This window comes from Chrysochloris asiatica, unplaced genomic scaffold (genome assembly GCF_000296735.1).
Source record: "Chrysochloris asiatica unplaced genomic scaffold, ChrAsi1.0 scaffold00178, whole genome shotgun sequence".
Lineage (NCBI taxonomy): Eukaryota > Metazoa > Chordata > Mammalia > Afrosoricida > Chrysochloridae > Chrysochloris > Chrysochloris asiatica.
The window spans coordinates 3,146,469-3,168,429 of NW_006408696.1; the positions used below are offsets into that span (position 1 = coordinate 3,146,469).

Consider the following 21,961-nt stretch of genomic DNA (forward strand, 5'->3'; position numbering starts at 1 on the left):
AGTTTGAATTTGCATATGAGTAATTAATGATCTGTTCCACAATCTGCCCCTGGCCTTGGTTTGACTAATGATATGGAGCTTTTCCATCATCTCTTATTCTAATATAAACTTATGTATATTTGTTTTATACATTGGGCTGTAAATCTATACCACATTATTTTCTTGCTCATATTCTTCCATCTTTGGCCACTCAGAATTGGTTCCTGTGCCCTTTGACATATCTTTATCCATTTTGTTGTTGTTGTTTTGTGTGAGGGGGGGGGCATATCTTTATCCATTTTGTTGTTGTTGTTTTGTGTGAGGGGGGGGGTTGTTTGTTTATTTGTTTATTTTGAGTATTTCTTTGCTTTTTGAAACTGACTGTATGACTCAGCCACTCCTTAGAAACCCCATACAGGGTCACTATGAGTTGGAACCAACTTGACAGCACTTAACAACAATATGGTGCCGCAGGACTAGAATCAGCTAGTTTTCCAAGCAGCCCTGGATCCTTTTATTGAAGAATGATATTTAGAAACTAAGGCCTGGGAGTGTATGTTGTTGTTAAGTGCCTTCGAGTCGGTTCCGACTCATAGTGACCCCCTATAGGGCTTAGGGCTTCCAAGAAGTGGCTGGTGAATTTGAACTGCTGAACTTGCAGTTCAAATCGACTTTGCAGTCCAGCTCATTAACTCACAGCGCCTCACCAGGACTATGTTAATAATAATAATGACACTTCAGGAATTGGCTAAATGGCTTCTGGTCCCGGGAAATCTTCTCTGACCACAGCCCAGCATCTGGTCACACAGGCCCGTGGCTGTCTTCTGCTTGCTGGTATGGTGCGCTGTCTGCTGGTCTGTTCTGGAAAGCATAGTCCCCAGAAAGGTTGTGGAGGGAAAATCTGACTCTGGGGCTGGAGGCTGTCCTGCCTGGAGCAGCCTGTGAATATTGTGAACAGAGAGAACAAGTGTGGAGCCTGAGCAGAAGGAACCCAACCCTGTCCTGCCAGCCTCTAGGTCCTGAGCAATGGCTGTTCAGACTATTTCTTGGGAACATTGTGTCCTTGCCCCACTTAAGGGCACCCCCATCTAGAGCAAGTACCTGCTTGAGCTGGTTTGCTCTCATTGTGTCTTCCAGTAGCCTGGGTCCTAACTCACGGTGTCTGTCCATCACTCTTCTCCCTCTGGACTTTGGCCTGTGCCTGGCTCTCTGCCCAGTGTACTCCTTTTCCTGCCCCATGCCCTCAACTTCTTGCCTCTTCTCATCCTGAAAGTCTCCGCTCAGGCCTCACCTCCTCCAAGAAACCTTTCCTGACTCCTGCCATGGCCCCCACTCCCCCAACTGAATTAAGTGTCCCCCGCTCTGTACTTATTTCTGTCAGTGCCCTTATTGCATAAGATAATTTATTCAGCAAATATTTACCAAGTGTCTGTCTGTTGTGTGCCAGGAGTTGGGGACAGAGCGGGAAGTAGTGACAGTCAATATTTGTTGTGTATAGCAGTATGGCAGGCATCTAATTCCAGCTCGGCTTCCAAGGGGGGTGCTGATATGTCCCGTGTCCCAGACGATAGAAGTGGAACTAGAGAAGTCAAATACCTTCCCCATGCTGGCTGCTAGTAAGTGTCTGAGATGGAATTCACAGCCAGGCTGGCTGGCTCCCAGCTTGTGTTCTTGGCCTCGAAGCTCTCTCTTCTCCCTCAACACAGACAAGTCCGCGGCCCCTCTCCCCTTAGCTTCTACTGCAGAGGCAGCTGGGCGGCAAGCTAGTAAAGAAGATGCTTTGAGAAGTTGATGTGTGCTGTATAGGGAAGTCCCTTGCTTACCACTTGCTATCTAATCAGTTCTGACTTACGGTGACCCCATGTGTATCAGACTACAACTGTGCTCCTATAGCGTTTTCAACAACTGATTTTTTTTTCAGAAGCGATTGGCAGGCCAAGTGTGTTATAACAGTGTGTACCCCCCAGGGGCTTCTATAGAGAACAGAGCAGGTGGAAATGATGGAGAATAATGTGAAAAATGAACAGCATTCCATGGGGCTGCCAGGGAGGTCATAGAGCAGGTAAAACCTGCAGCTGAGGAGGACAGAGGCTATTTGAAGAGCTGAGAAAAAAGTGTCCAGGCAGAAGGATCCGTAGCTGCCAAGTCCTTGAGTTTGGGAGCATCTTAGGGAGTCACTGGGGTGCAGGGAACAACAGGGAGAAGGCCAAGGTAGGGAACTTGCATTTTATTCTGGGAGGTTCTAAGCAGAGGTGTGCCATGGTCTGATTCACAATTTTAAACAATCCCCCAGAATGCTTTGCAAGAGACCCTGGGTGGTACAAACTGTTAACCCACTCAGCTGCTAACCCAAAGGTCAGAGGTTTGAGTCCATCCAGAGGTGCTTTGGAAGAAAGCCCTAACAATCTATTACCAATAAACAAATCCGCCACTGAGGTCCATACGGTGCGCATTTCTACTCTGACACGCACGAGGTTAACCATCTGCTGTGCAGAAGGAAGGTTTCAGAGGGAGCTATTATTGCAGGAAATTCTTTCTAGTAGTCTCTGCTTTTAGCCAAGATCCATCTGACATCACAATGATATTCCTTATTTCATGTCCTCGCCTGAATCCAGCATGAACCTCTGGAAGTTCTCTGTCAATGTACATTTGCAGCCATTTTTTAAATTATCTTTAGCAAAATTTTACTTGTCTGAGATATCAATGATATTGTCTGATTAATTCCGCATTCTGTTTGGCCACCTCTCTTTGGAATAGGCATAAATGCAAACTTGCTAGCTGAAAATGAAGAGGACTTAAAATATTTACTGATGGAGATCAAAGATATGGGTTGTACCTCAGTGTAAAGAAGGCAAAAATCCTCACCATTGGGCCAATAAACAACATCCATATAAATAGAGAAAAGATTGAAATTGTCAAGAGACTTCATTTTGCTCAATTAACCATCAGCACTCATGGAAGCAGCAGTCAAGAAATCAAACAACATATTGCATTAGGCAAATCTGCTGTACAAGACCTCTTTAAAGTGTTCAAGAGCAAAGATGTCAGTTTGAGGACTAAGGTGAGCCTGACCCAAGCCGTGGTATTTTCAATAGCCTCATATGTATGTGAAAGTTGTACAACAAATCAGGAATATCATAGAAAACTGATGCATTTGAGTTATGATGTTGAAGGAGAATATTGAAAATACCATGGACTACCAAAAGAACAAACCAGTCTGTGTTGAAAGAAGTAAAACCAGAGTGCTCCTTGGAAACCAGGATGGGCAGACTTCGTCTTTCATACTTCAGACATATTGTCAGGAGGAACTAGTCCCTGGAGAAGGATATCATGTTGGGTAAAGTGGAGGGTCAGAGAACAAGAGGAAGACCCTCAACGAGGTGGGTTGGCACAGTGACAACAGCAATGGGCTCAAGTGTAGCAATGATTGTGTGGTTGGCGTAGGACCTGGCAATGTTTCACTTTGTTGTACATAGACTCACTGTGAGCCAATACCGACTTGATGACACCTAACAACAACAACAAAAACAACTGCAGGGACTCCAGGCATGAGATGGTGGTGGCCCAGACCAGGGCAGGCTCCTTCACAATGGAGAGAGGCAGGCTAGCTGGAGATCTGTGTTGGGAAGAGAGCAGCTGAGGCCCTGCTCCCTGCCGTCTGCCATGCAGAGGCTCTGAGGGCTGCACGGGCTTGTCTGTCATGAACTCTCAAGCTGAGAAGCTGCCTCACTAACAGCTAGTTGTGTGAAGAAAGGTGATGCCCCTTTCACAGCTGAGGAAACCAACGCTCAGAGTTTGGTAAAAGAGTCCACATCAGTCAGACAGTGTTGATACGCGGTTGCACACGTATCAAATTTCATATCCACCCTGGGATCACCTCACTCTGCTAGTAGACAGGGTGAAACGAAAGACACAGGAAATAGTTTCCTTATCTGAAAATGTTGTTGTTGTTGTTGTTGTTATGTGCCATGGAGTCGATTCCAACTCACAGCGACCCTATACAGGGTTTCCGAGGCTGTAAATCTTTACAGGAGCAGAATGCCTCATCTTTCTCCCGCGGAACAGCTGGTAGTTTCGAACTGCTGACCCTGAGGTTCGCAGCCCGATTTGTAACCACTATGCTACCAGAGGGACAAATAATACTTGGCCTCCTGGGGTTATGTTGAGGTTATGTACGAAAGTGCCCCTAGAGGTTGCTTAATGAGTCTTTCTTGTGGAATAGCTATTGTTGAGTACATCCTGACTCACAGCAGCCCTCTAGGGCAGAAAACAATGATCCTCTTGGGGTTTCCCAGGCTACGAGCTTTACGGAAGCAGACTGCCACATCTTTCTCTCTCTGACAAGCTGGTGGGCTTGAACCTCAGACCTTTGGGTTAGCAGCCAAGCACTTAGCCACCAGACCTCTTTGGTTGTGGAATCTAGGCTTAAAAGATAATACAGCTCTTTAGTTGACTGTCTTTGCAGCATTGAATTGAATTGATTATTTTTTTTAATCTCACACACAAAAAGAATAATATAAAAACATCAAAAGACGTTTTTAAAAAGGATCCCTGGTTGTTGTTGTTAAACGCTGTTGAGTCGATTCTGACCCATAGCAACCTTATATAGGGTTTCCAAGGAGCAGCTGGTGAGCTTGAACCGCCAACCTTGCAGTTCAAACGGCTTTGCAGTCTGGCACATTAACCCACAGCGCCACCCCAGGATCCCTGTACAAGGTCTCTATGAGTTAGAACCGACTCAACAGCACTTAACAACCTCAAAAACAAATCCTCCTCATTAACATCAACTCACGCACCCCGAAGGTTCCTGTCTCATCTTTCCAGTTGCTGTTGTCCATTGGCTCCCATGTGGATAGTTCTTAAAAGAGCCTCATGCTCGAGGCAGACTGTTTTTACTAGTTAAGTTGAACTATTGCTGCATCTCCGTGTATTTGTTGAAGAAATGGGGTTTTTATCCTGTTGAGCACCTCACAGTCTAGATCTTGCTGACTGGCTTTCTGTGGTGTCTTTGAACATGTTGCTCCACCCCCGATATTTCCCATAAATGAGAGTGATCATTCAGATCTGATTTTATTTATTTATTTATTTTGCAAGACTGCTTCTGAGGTCATCTGATGCTCTTGCATCAGGAGACACACAGCATCTGGTCACCATTAATACTGACCACCTAAGTCTACTTAACAAATCCATGTATGTCAGGGTAGAACTATGCTTCGGAGATTTTTCAGTGGCTCCTATTTTGAAAGTAGATCACCAGATCTTTCTTCCGAGGCAGCCCAGTAGACTAACCATTTGCACGACTCCATTTAATTCTTTAAGCAAATAAAAAACAAATCCATTGCCATCTAATTCCATTCTTACTCCTAGCATCCCTGCAGGATAGAGGGGAACTCCCTATAGAATCTTCAAAGCCATAAACTGTTATGGAAGAAGACTGTCGTATCTTTCTCAGATGTGGAACGACTGGTGGGCTCGAACCACCAACCTTTTGGTTCATAGCTGAGTGCTTAGCCACTGCACTCACTGGCTGCAATTTGATATTTTAATTGGGTCAGTATTGTGTTATATATGTTATTGTATTGTTGTTAAGTGCTGTTGAGTAGATTCTGACTCATAGCAACCCTGTATGGCTTTATGAGGAGCACTTCCTGGGTTTGAACCACCAATCTTGTAGTTCACAGTCCAGTGCTGATCCTACAGGGTCACATCAGGAGTCTTCAGTTATTAGCTGGGTCAAACTAGAACTCTATTGACAGATATATTGCAAGAAAATAATAAAAGAGAGATGAAGAAAAATTTTCAACCAATTACAACATGTAATATCCAATATCTGGATCCTGATTTAAACAAATAAATTGCTTGGCAGGGGTTGATTATAGAAAGGCATTTATGAGACAACTGGTAATTTGAAGTGAACATTTAATAATATTTAAAAATTGACATTATTTTAAGCACGGTGTTCGTGTTTTTGAGAGTTCTTATTTTTAAAGATAGGCACATTTGTTGTTGTTGTTACTGTTAAGTGCCGTCAAGTTAGTTCTGACCCATAGCAACCCTGTATAGGGTTTCTAAGGAGCAGTTGGCAAGCTTGAACCACTGACTTTGCAGTTCAAATGGCCTTGCAGACTGCTGCATTAACCCACAGCGCCACACCAGGACTCCGTGTACATACAGAAATGTTCACAAATAAAATTGTGATGTCTGAGATTTGCTCCAAAATAATATGGGAGGGAAGGTGCGGGAAGGTTTACAGATGGAGCGTGACTGACCGCCGCGTGACTGGCGATTGCTGAAGCAGATTGATGAGCTTTATTTCTCTAGCCTCTCTAATAGTTTTGTTTGAAATGTTCCGTAACACAAATGAAAACAATCCTTGAATTTTCTGACACTGCATTATGCGGTCAGTATTCAGTGAGCTTTGTTTGAAAGCATTCTTTTTTTCTGTTAACTCATTCCTCTGGGAAACATTTCCAGGACATAGGATAGGAATTCATGTATGGCTTTTCGTCCCCTTGTTTTGAAGTCCCCAACTTTTCTACTTCTACCTTCTCTGCCTTTGAATCCCCTTCTCTCCCCTCTGTCTTGGTCCGTTTTCTCTCTTTATTTAGATTCCTGAGGCTCCCCAGGCCACCTCTCTGGACTCTGCCAGCTTCTTTAAGCAGACACTGCCTGGAGCTGCCCTCTTACTCATCTGGTTCTACAAGACCGTGTATATGAGGCGAATGAAAGCAGCTAAGAAACATCTTTCATAATCCTCAACAAAGCCAGAGAGCTTGAGGCCCAGGCCTCTCTGACGGGAACCTCATCTGTTGCTTCTTCACCAATGCAGGGGCATAGATGGAAGGACCTGTTGCACCCCTCGTCCTTTCTGAGCCTCTCTGTGCAGGCAGCAGAAAGCAGGAAGGCAGAGCAGCAGGCTAGGTGAGGCCTGGGCTCTACCCTACTCTGCAGCGGATGGTCTTCTTTTAGGAACTTCACGTCTATCTTCTACCCCGACTACGGCAACTGCTACATCTTCAACTGGGGCATGGCAGACAAGATCCTGCCTTCCGCCAACCCTGGAGCTGAGTTTGGTAAGTCTTGGCCATGAGACTTGTAACCATGGGGGAGCAGAAGACAAGATGGCCATCAGATGTAAATGGACGGTACTGAGGGGGAGGCAGCTCAAAGAAAAGTGGTTGTTATGAGGGTCTGCTTTGGACCAGGGGAGGCGGGTTCAGCTTCCCTTCCAACCATGCTCTTAATCCTGGGCTGGGGACTGTTGCTCCCATTTTGTGGATGAGCAAAGTGAGGATTTGGAAGCAGCACAGCTTAGGGGTCTGTAGCGCAGATTCCTCGTACCTGGGTCGAATCCCAGCTCCACCAATTGCACAAGTGACACTTGACTTCTGGAAGCCTTCGTGTCCCTATTTAGAGAATGGGTACACAGAATTATTGCTTAGCGGGCCCACTGCGTTGTTGTGCCTGACAAGTTGTGTTGTTGTTAGTTGTCCTCTGGTCAGTCCCATGCCCAGTGGAGAAAGGTACTGCCTGGTTCTGCACCTTCATCCCAAGTGGTGTTGTCATCACGCACAGGGTTTCCACGGGCTGGGGTCTTCAGAAGTATATTGTTAGGCCTTTCCTCATGTTGTTGTTGTTAAGCGCCTTCAAGTCGATTCTGACCCATAGCGATGCTGTGTAGGGTTTCTGAGGAGCCACTGGTGAATTTGAACCTCTGACCTTGCGGTCGAGAGTTTATCCTACGGTACCACTCCTAGTCTGTCTTTATCTGAAAAGTGCTGAAACCTGGTCAGCATCACAGCAACCCAGAATCCTCCACTGACAGACGGCTGGTGGCTAGGCATGTGGTACCCTGGCCAAGACTCAAACCCAGGTTTCTCCTTATAGAGCACAAGAATTCTCAGTGCATGCAAAATGTTCTTGGAAAAATCTGTAGAACTCTCCCAATAAATAACCAACCTCTTACTCTTAACCTCTTGAAGAGGGAAAATCACAGAGAACAAAGGAGCGAAAAGAAGAGAGTGTGTGACTCAGTTGGCTGGGTTCCCTGGGGAAGGCCAGCAAACTTGGGCAGGTCATGCTCTCTGGCTGTGAGCCTGGCACAAGGGGAAGCGAATCCTTTCTCCCACCCCTCCGAGGCCTCAGATATCTTCAGGGCTGCTGAGCTGCCCCTCCTCCCTTCACTGCACCCCTGAACTCCCAGAAGACTGTCCATGTGGCACAGAGACAGATAGGCCCTTATTTCTAAACAACCTTGCACAGGTCCCTTCACCTCTCTGTGCCTCTGTTTCTTCATCTGTAAAATGGGGAGACTGACATGAGTATCCAATAAAAAGCATGTAGCACAGTACTCAGAAAGCAGGTTGATGTTGCTGGGGGCTCCAGAGATGGAGTGTTGGGTGGGCATGCGGTTCTCCTTTGAGGGTGATGAAAATGCTTTGAAACGAGATAGATGTGATGGGTCTACAATATTTGTGAATGTACTCCATGCTCTTAGATTGTACCATTTTAAATGGCTGGTTTTATGTTCTGGGAGTTTCGCCTCAAAAAAAACAAAAAACCACACACCATTATATAAAAATGAAAGGAGACAGCCGATTGCTGAGGAAGGCAGACAGACAATAAAACAAGTGAGGCAGGTGCTTGAAGAAAGACTGTAGGGCCAGGAAGTCCATAACAGAGACCCCCAGCCATAGGTTGTCAGGGAAGGCTCTGGCGCTGAGATCTGAGGGATTGCCTAGGTGAAGGATGAGGATGGGGACGGAATGCAGAGGGAGAGGATGGCAGCAGGAGCCTGGAAGCTAGGAGGGACTGAATGGGGTGGTGGGAATGAGGGCATGTATGTCAGCTGGAGCGGCATGGTGAGGTAGATCGCCTGTGCATTTCCCCCAGGGTTCTTGCTGGGCACACATTCTTCTGTGTGCCATGTGGAACGGGATTATCGGAGGGCTCTGCAGAGATGACAGGGCTTGGGACAGCCTTATAACACTGGAAAAGGCAGGAAGGTTGAGCGGTCAGGGTTTTGCAAAGCGAAGCCAGCTTCTCTAGAAGACCCTGGAGATCCCTTTGGCTGGAATGGGCTTGGACAAGTGGGGGTGGGTCTCCCCTCAACCCTCGGCCTACCTGTCCACAGGCCTGAAGCTGATCCTAGACATAGGCCAGGAGGATTATGTGCCCTATCTCACGTCCACGGCCGGGGCCCGGTTGATGCTGCATGAGCAAAAGTCCTACCCCTTCATCAAAGATGAGGGCATCTACGCCATGGCGGGGACAGAGACTTCCATCGGAGTGATGGTGGTATGGCCTGGCGTCCAAGGGCAGCCTGGGGGGTCAGGGGAGAAAGCCTACCTGCCAAGGGTCTGACCTGAGGGTGGGGGTGGCTGGCTAGAACCCCATCTGCCCAGTCATCCCCTGGGGAAAAGTGAGTTTCCTCAGGCACCCCTCTGCACCTGTAGATCTCCCTCTTCCCAGCATCCCTGGCTCCCACCAACTTGATGCTTCCAAGAGCTACTGGGGAGGGAGGTAGAACAGGGCCTCCGGGAGGGGATCAGAACTCCCACAATCCTTCTGACACAGGACAAGCTGGAGCGCAAGGGCAAGCCGTACAGCCAGTGCACCATGAACGGCTCGGACGTCCCCATCCGAAACCTCTACAGCAGCTACAATACAACCTACTCCATCCAGGTGGGCACATGGTCAGGGTCTCCTGCCAGGCCAAGGCCTCTGGTTTCTGGGGGAGCTGGGCTTGACAAGGCTGGCTCTGCTGGATTTGTGAAGGTGCTGCGATGCAGAAATATTACAAGTGGGGTGGCCTTAACAAACAGAAGTTGATTTTCTCACAGTTTGGTAAGTACCATGGAGTCGGTTCTGACTCATAGTGACCCTGTACAGGGTTTCCGAGGCTATAAATCTTCACGGGAGCAGAACACCTCATCTTTCTCCCATGAAACCGCTGGTAGTTTCAAACTGCTGACCTTGCGGTTGGCAGCCCAACTCGTAACCACTACACTACCAGAGCTCCTTTTCTCACAGTTTGTTGTTGTTGTTAAGTGCCATCGAGTCGATGCCGACTCATAGCTACCCTGTATAGGGTTTCCAAGGAGTAGCTGGTGAGCTTGAACTGCCAACCTTGCAGTTCAATGGCTTTACATTCTGGCGCAGTAACCCACAGAGCCACACCAGGACTCCTTCTCACAGCTTGTTGTTGTTGTTGTCAGGTGCCATCGAGTCGAAACCGACTCATAGCGACCCCATGCACAGCAGAATGAAACAATGTCCGATCCTAGGCCAACCTTGCTACCGCTGCCACACTTGACGCCATCAATGATACCACCTGGCTGATCCATCTCGTTGGGGGTCTTCCTCTTTTTCTCTGACCCTCCATCTTACCCAGCATGACATCCTTCTCCAGCGACTGTTCCCTCCTGACAATATGTCCAAAGTAGGAGAGATGAAGCTTAACCATCCTGGCCTCCAAGGAGCACTCTGACTGCACTTCTTCCAAAACAGATCTATTGATTCTTTTGGCAGTCCATGGCACTTTTAGTATTCTTGTCCAACACCACAACTCAAAGGCATCAATTCTTTTATGATCTTCCATATTCACTGTCCAGCTTTCACATCCATATGAGGTTATTGAAAATACCATGGCTTGGATCTCACAGTTTAGGAGTCTTGAAATCCAAATTCAGGGCACAGGCTCTAGGAGGAAGACTTTCTTTCTCTGTTGGTGCTGAGGGAAGGTTCTCATCTCATTTCAAATCTGTGGACCCAGTGTTCCTTGGAGATTTCCTCATGTCCTGGCATTAATCTTCCTCTGGGTCTAGGAGATTCTTAGCTCAGGAACCCCAGGTCCAAAGGACACGTTTCATTCCTGGCTCTTCTTTCTTGGTGGTAGTAGGTCCCTCTGCTCTCTGCTCACTTATTTAATCTCTTTTATATTTCTTTGGGGTGACCCTATAGTCTATTAAGTTTTTACTGCATTTAAGACAGTCTATTATATCCTGCCATCTACTCGACCTCTTCACTATCTGGATCTCTGTTCCTATATGTTTCCCTTCTTTGACATTGTTAATATTTTGGTCTTTGGTTGGCCTCACAGGTCCTCTGAATTCATTCCTGTAATTTTGTTCCATTCTGAACTCTGCTATCTGTCGACTGAGTTCCAAGTGGTGTTGCCACATCTGTCAATTTCTGGTTGTTGTCTGTTCTTGCTGGTTTTCATTCCAAATAACTCCCTTTAGGATGTCTTGAGGCACTGGATTGGCGTTAACAAAATCTCTTAGCCTCTGTTTATCCTGGAATGTTTTGATTGCACCATCATATTTGATTGACAGTTTTGCTGGATAGATGATTCTTGGTTAGCAATTTTTTCTTTTAGGGTTTTATATGTCTCCCCATTGCCTTCTTGCCTGCATGGTTTCTGCTGAGAAGTCAGAGCTTAATCTGATTTGCTTGCCTTTGTAGGTAACACTTCTCTTTTCCCTAGCTGCTTTTAGTATTCTCTCCTTGTCTTTGATTTTGGAGAACTTGATTATGATATGTCTCAGTGATTTTCTTTTGCGGTCTATCCTTCCTGGGGTTCATTCAGCTTCTTGAATGTTTATCTTCTCATCCTTCAAGATGTTAGGAAAATTTTCTTCCAGAAGCTCTTCAATTATCTCTTCTGTGGACTTCTGTGATTCTTTCTGTTCTGGAATGCCAATAATTCGTAAGTTATTCCTCTTTATGTTATCCAGCATGAATCTTAGACTCTGTTCAGCTTGTTTAATCCTTTTTTCTGCTTGCTCTTCTATCTTAGCAGTATTGAGAAATTTGTCTTCCAGCTCACTAGTTCTGGCTTCCATCTCTTCCATTCTACTCCTTTGTTGTTTCACTGTATTGTCCATTTTTGATATTTTATTTTTAATCATCTGGACTTCTTTTTGCAGGTTTTGGATTGTTTCCAATGCCATATCTATCTTGTTTGATTCCTCCTGTAGCACTTTCCTGCTTTCTTCTTTATTTTCCTCCACCCCTTTTCAGAGCATTTGTTTTTTGTATCATTCTTCTGAATTCCTTCTCAGGCAGATCCAGAGCCTGTTCTTCTACTGAAAAGTCTGTGTCTGCTTCCAGCTCATTTGTCTCAGTTACTTTTTTCTGATTTTGGACATGTGTTGAGATCTTGAGTTGTGTTTTCTTGGACATTTTCAGCAGTTATGTGGGGCTTTAATGCTTAAATGGATGTATGTTGCTTTGTTGTTAAGCTTGTTGAGCATCTCCTGGTGTATATGATCTGGAGATAGGCTTCCCTTTTCATGTGTAATGGCTAGCAGCTGGTTTTGGCTCTTTTCCAGATGGTGGGGTATTACATGGTGTGCTTGTAGCTTGGCTATATGGTCACAGTTGCTGTCTCTTCTTGGGTAAGGCAAGGGCAGACAGCTCCAACCCCTGGAAGAAGAGTGAGGCCAAAAGGACCAAAGACAGAAACAATATAAAAGCAGAGACAGAAACCACCAATTAAAAACAAAAATAAAATTGTGATTGACATTATCCACTGGCATTTGCAGTGCAGACAGGGATAAAGGGTCCTGCCCAGGTCAACTTTGGGGCTGGGTCCCAGAGTCAAGACATCATAAGAAGCAACCTGCAGGTTTCCTCTCTGTGCCATTGGAATACTGTGGGTGCAATGCTGGACCCTTTTGGGGCTGTGCTCCCACCCGTCTAAAGGTGTCTGGATGGGCAATGAGGGCATGATCGAAGTGAAGAGGAAAGATACGTGAAAAATGAAAAGTGAAAGATGAAAAAATTGGTCACACCTCTCCCCCAGACATGCAGCTCTGCAGCTTCTAGCACTGGGTCACTGCCTCCGCCTCTCTTTTATATCTCAAAGAGATCATCTCTAGATATTATCAAACATCTTAAGGCATTGAGTATCTGAGCCTAGGGGCTCAGGACCATAGTCTCAGGGGACACCATGGTCAGTTAGCACAACATAGTCTACAAAGACACTGTTCTACATCCTACTTTGGTGAGCAGTGTCTGGAATATTAAAAGCTCATGAGTGTAGCTATTGGTCTCTCCATGTGCAGAAGAAAGAAGAGTGATGAGAATTGAAGATGCTTGGAATCAACTAGTCCAATGGACTAATGGAACATGTGAACATCAGTCTCCTTAACGCTGAGACCAGAAGAACTAGATGGAACCCAGCTACCACTACCAACTTCCCTGAACAGGATCACTTTAGAAGGTCCTGGATAGAGTGACATAATATGTGGGAAAAAACTCAAAATTATTTTTTTATAAAAAAGATCAGCCTGAATGATGATTCACAGAGGAGATTGTAATCATTGTAATGAAATGATGAGTATAAAACCAATGTTCTTCCATGTAAACTATCACTCAATTCACAATAAAAACTTAGAAAAACAAAAAGAAAGAACCGGGCTTACTGGTCAGAAAGAGACTGGTGGAACCTGAGACTACGGCCTTTGACCACCCTTCAGGTTTGTAAAGGAACTCACCCACTTTCAGCCAAGCAGTTGTTGTTGTTCGGCACCATTGAGTTGGTACCAGTTTATACCAACCCTATGCACAACAGAACGAAACACTGTCCAGACCTGTGCCAACCTCACAACCATTGCTACACTTGAGCCCCTTGCTGCTGCCACTGTGCAAATCCATCTCATTGGTCTTCCTCTTTTTCTGTGACCGTCCACTTTACCAAACATGATATCCTTTTCCAGTGATGAGTCCTTCTTGATAATATGTCCGAAGTATGAGAGATGAAGTCTGGCCATCCTGACTTCCAAGGAGCATTCTGGCTGTACATCTTCCAACACAGACTGTTTTTTTATTTTGTCAGGCCACCGTATTTGTAATATTCTCCTCCAACATCGTAACTCAAATGCATCAATTCTTCTACGATCTTCCTTATTCACTACCCAACTTTCACACACTTATGAGACTATTGAAACGCCATGGCTTGTGTCAGGTGCACCTTAGTTCTCAAACTGACATCTTTACTATTAAACACTTGAAAGAGGTTTTGTGCAGCAAATTTGCCTAATGCAATATGTCATTTGATTTTTTGACTGCTGCTTCCATGAGTGTTACTGGCTGATAATAGTAAAATGAAGCCTTTGACAACTTCAATCTGTTCTCTGTCTATATGGATGTTATTAATTGGTCCAGTGGTAAGGATTTTTGCTTTTGGTTTTGGTTTTTTTTTTTACAATGAGATGCAACTCATACTGAAGGCTGTGCTCTCTGATCTTCATCAGTAAGTATTTTAAGTCCTCTTCTCTTTCGGTAAGCATGGTGTATCATCTGCATATCACAGGTTGTTAGTGAGTCTTCCTCCAGTCTTGATGCCATGTTTTTCTTCATATAATCCAGCTTCTCAAGTTATTTGCTCAGCATACAGGTTGAATAAGTATGGTGAAAGAATATAACCCTGGCGCACACCTTTCCTAATTTTAAATTATTCGGGGTTCCCTTGTTCTGTTCAAACAACTGCCTCTTGGTCTATGTACAAGTTCCTTGTGATACAACTAAGTGTTCTGGAATACTCATTCTCCACAATGTTGTCCATAGCTTGTCATGATCCACATAATTGAAAGCCTTTGTGTAATTAAGAAAGCACAGGTAAACATCTTTTTGGTATCATCTGCTTTCAGCTAAGATCCAACTGACATCACATCCTCTTCTGAATCCAGCTTTAACCTCTGGAAGTTCTCTGCCAATGTATGGTTGCAGCCATTGTTTAATTATCTTTAGCAAAATTTTACTTGCATGAGATATTGCTGATATTGTCCAATGATTTCTGCATCCTGTTGGGTCACCTCTCTTTGGGATGGGTACAAATATGGCTCTCATCCTGTCAGTTGGCCAGGTAGTTTTCTTCCAAATTTCTCAGCATAGATGAGTGTCTCCAGTATTGCATCATTTTGTTGAAATATTTCAATTTGTATTCCATCAATTCCTGGAGCCTTGTTCTTTGCCAATGCCTTTACTGTACCTTGGACTTCTTCCTTCAGTATTATTGGCTTTTGATCATAGGCTGCTTCTTGAAATGGTTGAACATCGACCATTTCTTTTTGGTACAGTGACTCCATATATTCCTTTCATTTTCTTTTGATGCAGTAGATAGGTATATAGGAACTATAGTAAGGTTCCCTATGAATGATAGAATTGTCAATCATTCAAATCAAAGGGATGGGAAGGTGGGTGGAAGGAAACTAGGAACCACAGGGAGGAGGAAGCAAGATGACTGTTATTCCATGGTGGGGATGACAATCATTGAGATGAAACAAAGTACAGGATTTGTTGAATGTAAAATTGATGATCTGGTCTGTAAGCCTCCACTTAATGCACACACACACAAAAAAAGAGAGAGAGAGAGATGGATTCAATGTACAGCCTCATCCAGTAGATTGCACCCAACCTCAATAACATAACTATGGCTATTATTCATCCATTATTGCCTCACAGAAGTGTGGGAAGGGACAAAGGCGGTACTCTATGAAAAGCCTTGGGAGATCCCATAAAGGGACCCCTATAATCCCGAATATCCCCACGGACATGCCTGCCCAGGTGGGGCTCAGTCCTGGGCCCTGGCTAACACCCAGGATTCTGCTGGTTTCACAGTGCCAACATGCCCCAGGGTCACTGATATGGACTGAATCATACCCCCCCCCCCCCCGCAAAAAACATGTGATTAGACCATGATTCTCAGTACTATGTCATTATCCTCCATTCCTATATTGTAAATCCTCACCGTTTATGTTGTGACGTCATGCTAGAGCTCTGGTAGCCTAGAGGGTTATGAGTTGGGCTGCTAACCACAAGGTTGGCAGTTTGAATCCCCCAGCCACTCTGTGGGAGAAAGATGAGGCTTTCTGTTCTGTAAAGATTTACAGCCTGGGAAACCCATTACAGGGTCATTCATTAAGAGTGGAACTGACTCCAAGGCACACAACTCCCATCACCACCATGATGTTAATGAGGCAGGACTAGTGCTTACCCCACTGCCGCAGTGCCCAAGGAGCCCACACTAAGTTGGGACCATAGAAGGACAGGGCATGCATGCTAGCCTGGGAAGATCGGAGCAGGCACACTTGCTGGTTCCAGGAGCAGAGCGCTGCTGGAAGGTTCTATGGAGGGGTGGGTTGAGTTGAGCTAGGTGGAGAGCAGGGGTGTGGGTGGATGTATGAAGCATGTTCAATCCCAGAAGCCTCGTGGCCAGAGGTTAGGACACTGGCAAAGTGGGAACATGAATAACAATGGCTTCCATTTACTAAGCACTTGCTAAGTGCCTGATGCTGAGTGATTACCCACGTCAGCTCACTGAACCTTCCAGTGGTGGCAGACAGATGCATCTAGTACCTTCTTTCATCTGTGAGGAGCAGTCAGCCTGTCCTTTCCTCCTCAGCACCCAGGAGGCATGCTGCAGACAGGCCCGCGGCAGCTCACTGCCTCTGAGCACCCAAAGTTCTTCCTTCTCCTTTCACCGAGATTTCTGTTCCAGTCAGGGGCACAAGGCAAACCCTTCATCTTCCTCAGAAGGGGGCCAATCTTATACACGTGGAGACTCCTTAGGAGGTGCTAACCACGATCACATTGCCAGAAGCAGGCCTGGTGATCTAGTTAACACAACCAGCCATTGAAAACCCTGGGAAGTACAGCTCTACTCTGACGGCATGGGGTTGACAGGAGCTTTGAAGTCTCTTCCACAGCAACTTTTTTTCTTTAAATCTAAGTGTTAACTTTACTACTGGTGCAAGGCCACCCCCTGTCATGTCGTCTGTGGTACCCTAGCTCTGAATGGTGGTGGGGGTCCAACCTTACAGCAGGGGCTGCTGGAATCTGGCTAGAGCCCCTCTGGAGAAAGCTAGAAGAATGAAGGTTCTCTGTTTCAGCTGAAGGGCAGCTCTCTGGGCTAGACACTAGCCTCTGGCGGTGGGGGTGGGGTGGGCGGGAGGAGGGGGGCTGGGGGGACTGCCCTTGGAATTGGTGTGGTGAGACACCATGCGCATGTCTGTACTTTCATGTCCCTCCCTGTCCCTAGGCGTGCCTTCGCTCCTGCTTCCAAGACCACATGATCCAAAACTGCAGCTGTGGCCACTACCTGTACCCACTGCCCCCTGGAGAGAAATACTGCAACAACCAGGACTTTCCAGACTGGGGTAAGTGGGAGCCCACAGGCCCCGGCACCCTCACTAGCTGGGGCATTGACCACAAAGCCCCTGACCACAAAAGATAAGGCAGCTTTTTCCAGCTCCTTCCTCTGAGCCAGGTGGCCTGGGTCTCCTTTCTGCAGGGGCCAACTCCCTGCCCACCCGAGTCCATGCTTGAATCATGAACGTGTGGGAGGGCATTTGTCCTCATGGACATGTGTGTGTACCATGTGATGTGCCCCCATATTCAAGCCTGGCTGTATGGCTCCCAGTGTGCATTTGTATGTTCACATGTATGTGTGAAGGGGCATTGGTACACCGGGTAGGCCTGTGCTCGGGCCTGCATTGTGCAGTCTGTATACACGTGCGTACAGTGGATATTGGTGGGGAAAAGGAGAAAATCCCACTACTTCTGCAAGCTAACAAACTACTGACAAAAAGGGAAAACTGGATTCCTTCCAGCTGCCCAGCTTTTAAGACCCCTGGGTAGAAACGGGGAGGGTGATTGAGGAGACAGCTGCTCTGGTCTCTACTGAACTGGGTGCCGGATGGCCAGCCTAGGGAGGTTCTCCTGAAGAGACCTTGGATTGCAACCCTTAGCCACCAAACCACAGACCACAGGTTCCCAGGACCCTGGAAATCCCCCTCTGAGCACAAGGAGGACAGAAGGGCCAGCCACTGGCCTGTCTCCCAGCCCCCATGTGGCCCCTGGATTCAAGGGGGAGAAGAAGGCACCAAGAATGACCCCTAAAGTCTTGCCCATTGGCCCTTCTCTCTCTCAGCATACTGCTACTCAGCTCTTCGGAGGAGTGTGAACCAGAGGGAGACCTGCATCAGCAAGTGCAGGGAGTCTTGCAGGTGAGTGTTGGGGGTGGGGAGAGGGGAGGTGGGTTGCGTGCAGGGAGGGCTATGCTGGCAGAAGGAATAATAACAGGACAGCTTCTCTCTTGCAGCGACACCAAGTACAAAATGACCATCTCCATGGCCGAGTGGCCTTCTGAGTCCTCAGAGGTGAGACAATAGGGGCCCAGTTCCCCAGTCATTGGGCTGCATGCTGTCTGGAGCTTTGGGGAAGGATAACAATGGAGAAAGAAATCGTTTCTGACCTCATAGAAACTTCCGTTCTAGTTGAAGAGACAGACAATATACAGGAACACAAATAAGATCATTTCAAAGTGTAAGCATGGCTGTGATGAAACAAGCAGTGACAATATGGCAGTTGGGAGAAGCCATTCTAGAGAGGGTGTCAGGAAGGGACTCAAAAGGTGACATGTGACCTGAACCCTGAAGGATGAGACTGAGCTGTCCATGGGCAGGGCTGAGGGAGCTGCAAGGGCCAAGGTGTGAAAGAGCTAGGGGCCAGGCGGCTGGGCCTATAGGGGCAGTTTGCAGACCTTCTACTACCCGTGCCAACAGCCCTAACGTGGACTTCCATTGTGCTCTACTCCTAAAAGGCTGGGTCTACCTCCCCGTAGGTAGCAAGGCTGGGATAGGGAAGCAGCGGTGTCCTTTTTCACCCCCAGTCACCTTCTTGTTTTCCAGGACTGGATTTTCTACGTCTTGTCCAAGGAGCGGGATCAAAGGGACCAAAGCAACAATAGCTCTATAAGCAGGTGAGGCTGGAGTCTAGGGAAGGCAGACACTGGGAGGAACCAGAGCCTCAGGTGGATGTGGCCACAGGGCAGCTACTCAGAAACCAGCTCACAGTAATCATAGCCAGGAACTAGCCTAGAGGAGGGAGTGAGAGGCAGCCAAGGGATGCAGAGTCTACCACTTCCTTTTAAAGGAAAGCCTGCTCTCCCTTCCGGTCATTTATTTACCCACCCACCCACTCACACCTCCTGCATCCCTCCATCATCCATCTTTTCGCTTGTTCTTCCCTCATTTGTCCATCCATCGTTCTACTCACCCATCCATTCTTCCATCTCTCTATCATCTGTCCTTTCATCCATTAATTCCTTCAGCATCCATCTTTCCACTCATCTATCCTCCCTTCATCCATCCTTCCATTTATCCCATTCATCTACCACTTACCTATATCCATCCTTCCCTCCATCCATCCATTCACCCCTCCATCCTTCCATTAGTTATCATTCCACTTGTCCATCCCTTCATTTACCCATCCATCTTTCCACTAATACATCCATCTATCCTTCTATCTCTCCATTTATCCCCCATCCATCCATTCATGCCTTCATCCTTGCATCATCTGTCCTTCCACTTGTCCATCCCTTCATCCATCCTTCCATTTATCCACCCACCCATCTGTCCACGCACCCATCCATCCATGCCTCTATCTTTCCATCATCCATCCTTCCCCCATCCACCCTTCTGTCCACTTGCCCATCCATCTTTCCATCCTTCTATCACCTATCCTTCCATCCATTCATTCATCCCTCCATCCTCCCATCATTTATCCTTCTACTTGTCCATCCCTTCATCCATCCTTCCATGCATCCACTCATCCATCTGTCCACTTACCCATCCATTCATGCCTCTTTCCCTCCATCATCCATCCTTCCATTCATCTTCCCATTTGTATACTCATTCATCTATCCATCCATCCATCCATACCTCTATCATCCATCCTTGTACTCATCCACCCTCCTTCATCTAGCCTTCCACTCACTCACCCACCCGTCTTTCCACTCATCCATCCACTCATCCCTCTGTCACCAATCCTTCAATCCATCCATTCATGCCTCTATCCTACCATCATCCACCCTTCCACTCATCCATCTTTCCATTAATCCACTCATCTATCTATCCACTCACCCTTCCATCCCTCTAGCCCTCTATCATCCATCCTTCCATTCTTCTTTCTCTTCATCTCTCCATACTTTCAAATGAAGACACCATACTATTAGGAAGCTGGAACCTAGAGAGGACAGAGATGTGCAAACAGGTGATTAAAGTCTGTACCAAACCCTCAGGGGAGGGTCCTCCTGCTTGAAGAGTAAGGGAGGTCTGTCAAGGAAGATGACACTTGAACTGACTGTCCAAGGAAAAGCAGGAACTCTTCAGGCAAATTAGGACAGATAAACATGTCCTGGAAGCATGAGAGAGTAGAGCCTTTTCAGGAACTGTCATGTGGCATGGCGGACCCCACTAGGCCTCCCTTCTCCACTCCATGTCCCCGATAGAGGTGCAGGGCTCAAGAGTCTGCTGCACACAGGTACAGAGAGAGGAGTTCAGAGTTGACTCTTGGGGCTGTCCCATATGTGGACAGGATCAGCAAGAATCCAGTCCCCAGAATGTGAAGACTGGGCCAGTCCTTGAATTCCCACTTCTCCATCCTCATCACTAGCTTGTTCTCTAACTCTTCGCACCCAGAACAAGGCTGGTTCTCACAAGGGAAAAGGACAGCATCCCTCAGTAGGCCATAAAAGCCCCTGTCAGTTGCATGCAATGCCCCACAAGCCCAGGAGCGCATGTGACACCCTTACTGTCTAACCTGCTGACTCAAAGCACATCCTGGGCTTCGAGTCTTTTCTAGAATGACTCACAGAATCCAAATCCACTGTTCCAGGTGTATGAGTACAGGTTTATCCTAACCAAAATAAATACAACAAAGAACTACACAGCGCAAGGTCTGGGAGGGTTCCCAATATGGAACTTGCATGTCCCAAGAGGCACACTACTTTCTCAAGAGCAGATGTGCCTACCAACGAGGAGCTACCATGTTTAGGGTTCTTTTTGATAAGCTCAGGCGTGCCTCCTAAGGAGAGTCGATAGTGGCCTCTCCAGTGTGTCTTTTCTGACCTGGCCAGCCCCGACTCACCAACGTGAATTATTATCAGAAGTGAATAGGAAGTCCTTGACCAAGGCATCCCAATTACTTCAAAGGTTACTTCGCCAGAGCTGAGGAATAAGTCTGCCTTATACAGGGTAAAAAAACCCTAAGACCTGTATCCCACAATAGCCTTTAGAAAACTGGTCAGGATGAGGTTGATAAAGGGACTCTACAACATTGGTGCTGGGCCAAAGTGCCCTTTATGGCCCCAAGACCCAGAGGAGACTGGGGAGCACATAGGGTCTTGCTTGGACATGATAGCCTTCATTGGCGTGGGCATGGAGGAGGACTGGGGAAGTCGGACCGCCTTTCCTGTGCATGCCATAGCCCCAGCCCTTCTTACTCACTTCTATAGGAAGGGAATTGTCAAGCTCAACATCTACTTCCAAGAATTCAACTATCGTACCATCCAAGAGTCACCAGCTAACAATGTAAGGTTTGAAGACTCCTGTTCCCTTGGTCCCCTGAAGGTGGGGAGTGCCCTGAATCCAACAGAGGAACTATGGTGGTCCCTTGCAATCCCAGGTTATTTCCCGGAGCCGAGTTGGTCAGTTTGTATCCTTCACACCCAACAACCCATCTCTCAGGAAATAGAGACTGTGCTCTAGGCAGGGGTTTGTGCTCAGCCCAGTCCCTACAGGGCCTCAGCCTCCTCTTTCCATAGATCGTCTGGCTGCTCTCCAACCTGGGTGGCCAGTTTGGCTTCTGGATGGGGGGCTCAGTGCTGTGCCTCATCGAATTTGGAGAGATTATCATCGACTTCCTGTGGATCACCATCATCAAGCTCGTGGCTTTCTTCAAGAGCCTGCGGCAGAAGCAGGCCCACGCTCGCTACGCCGGGCCGCCGCCCACCGTGGCTGAGCTGGTGGAGGCCCACACCAACTTCAGCTTCCAGCCCGATGTGGCTGACCCAGGGGTCTATGTCAGTGGGCAGGCGCTGCCCATCCCAGGCACCCCACCCCCCAACTATGACTCCCTGCGCCTGCAGCCACTCGATATCATCGAGTCCGACAATGAGGGTGATGCCATCTAG

At 47.0% G+C, this 21,961-nt stretch overlaps 1 protein-coding gene across 1 annotated transcript in view; it reads left to right on the forward strand.

Annotated features, from left to right (window-relative positions):
• SCNN1B (sodium channel, non-voltage-gated 1, beta subunit) overlaps positions 1-21,961 on the forward strand; it is a 32,797-nt gene extending 10,836 nt beyond the window's left edge. Inside the window, exons 4-12 of the mRNA XM_006871954.1 lie at positions 6,949-7,052; positions 9,113-9,276; positions 9,556-9,663; positions 17,027-17,144; positions 17,918-17,993; positions 18,089-18,146; positions 18,678-18,748; positions 21,284-21,359; positions 21,593-21,961. Of these exons, the coding sequence (XP_006872016.1) occupies positions 6,949-7,052; positions 9,113-9,276; positions 9,556-9,663; positions 17,027-17,144; positions 17,918-17,993; positions 18,089-18,146; positions 18,678-18,748; positions 21,284-21,359; positions 21,593-21,961 (1,144 nt within the window). The remainder of the gene's footprint in view (positions 1-6,948; positions 7,053-9,112; positions 9,277-9,555; positions 9,664-17,026; positions 17,145-17,917; positions 17,994-18,088; positions 18,147-18,677; positions 18,749-21,283; positions 21,360-21,592) is intronic.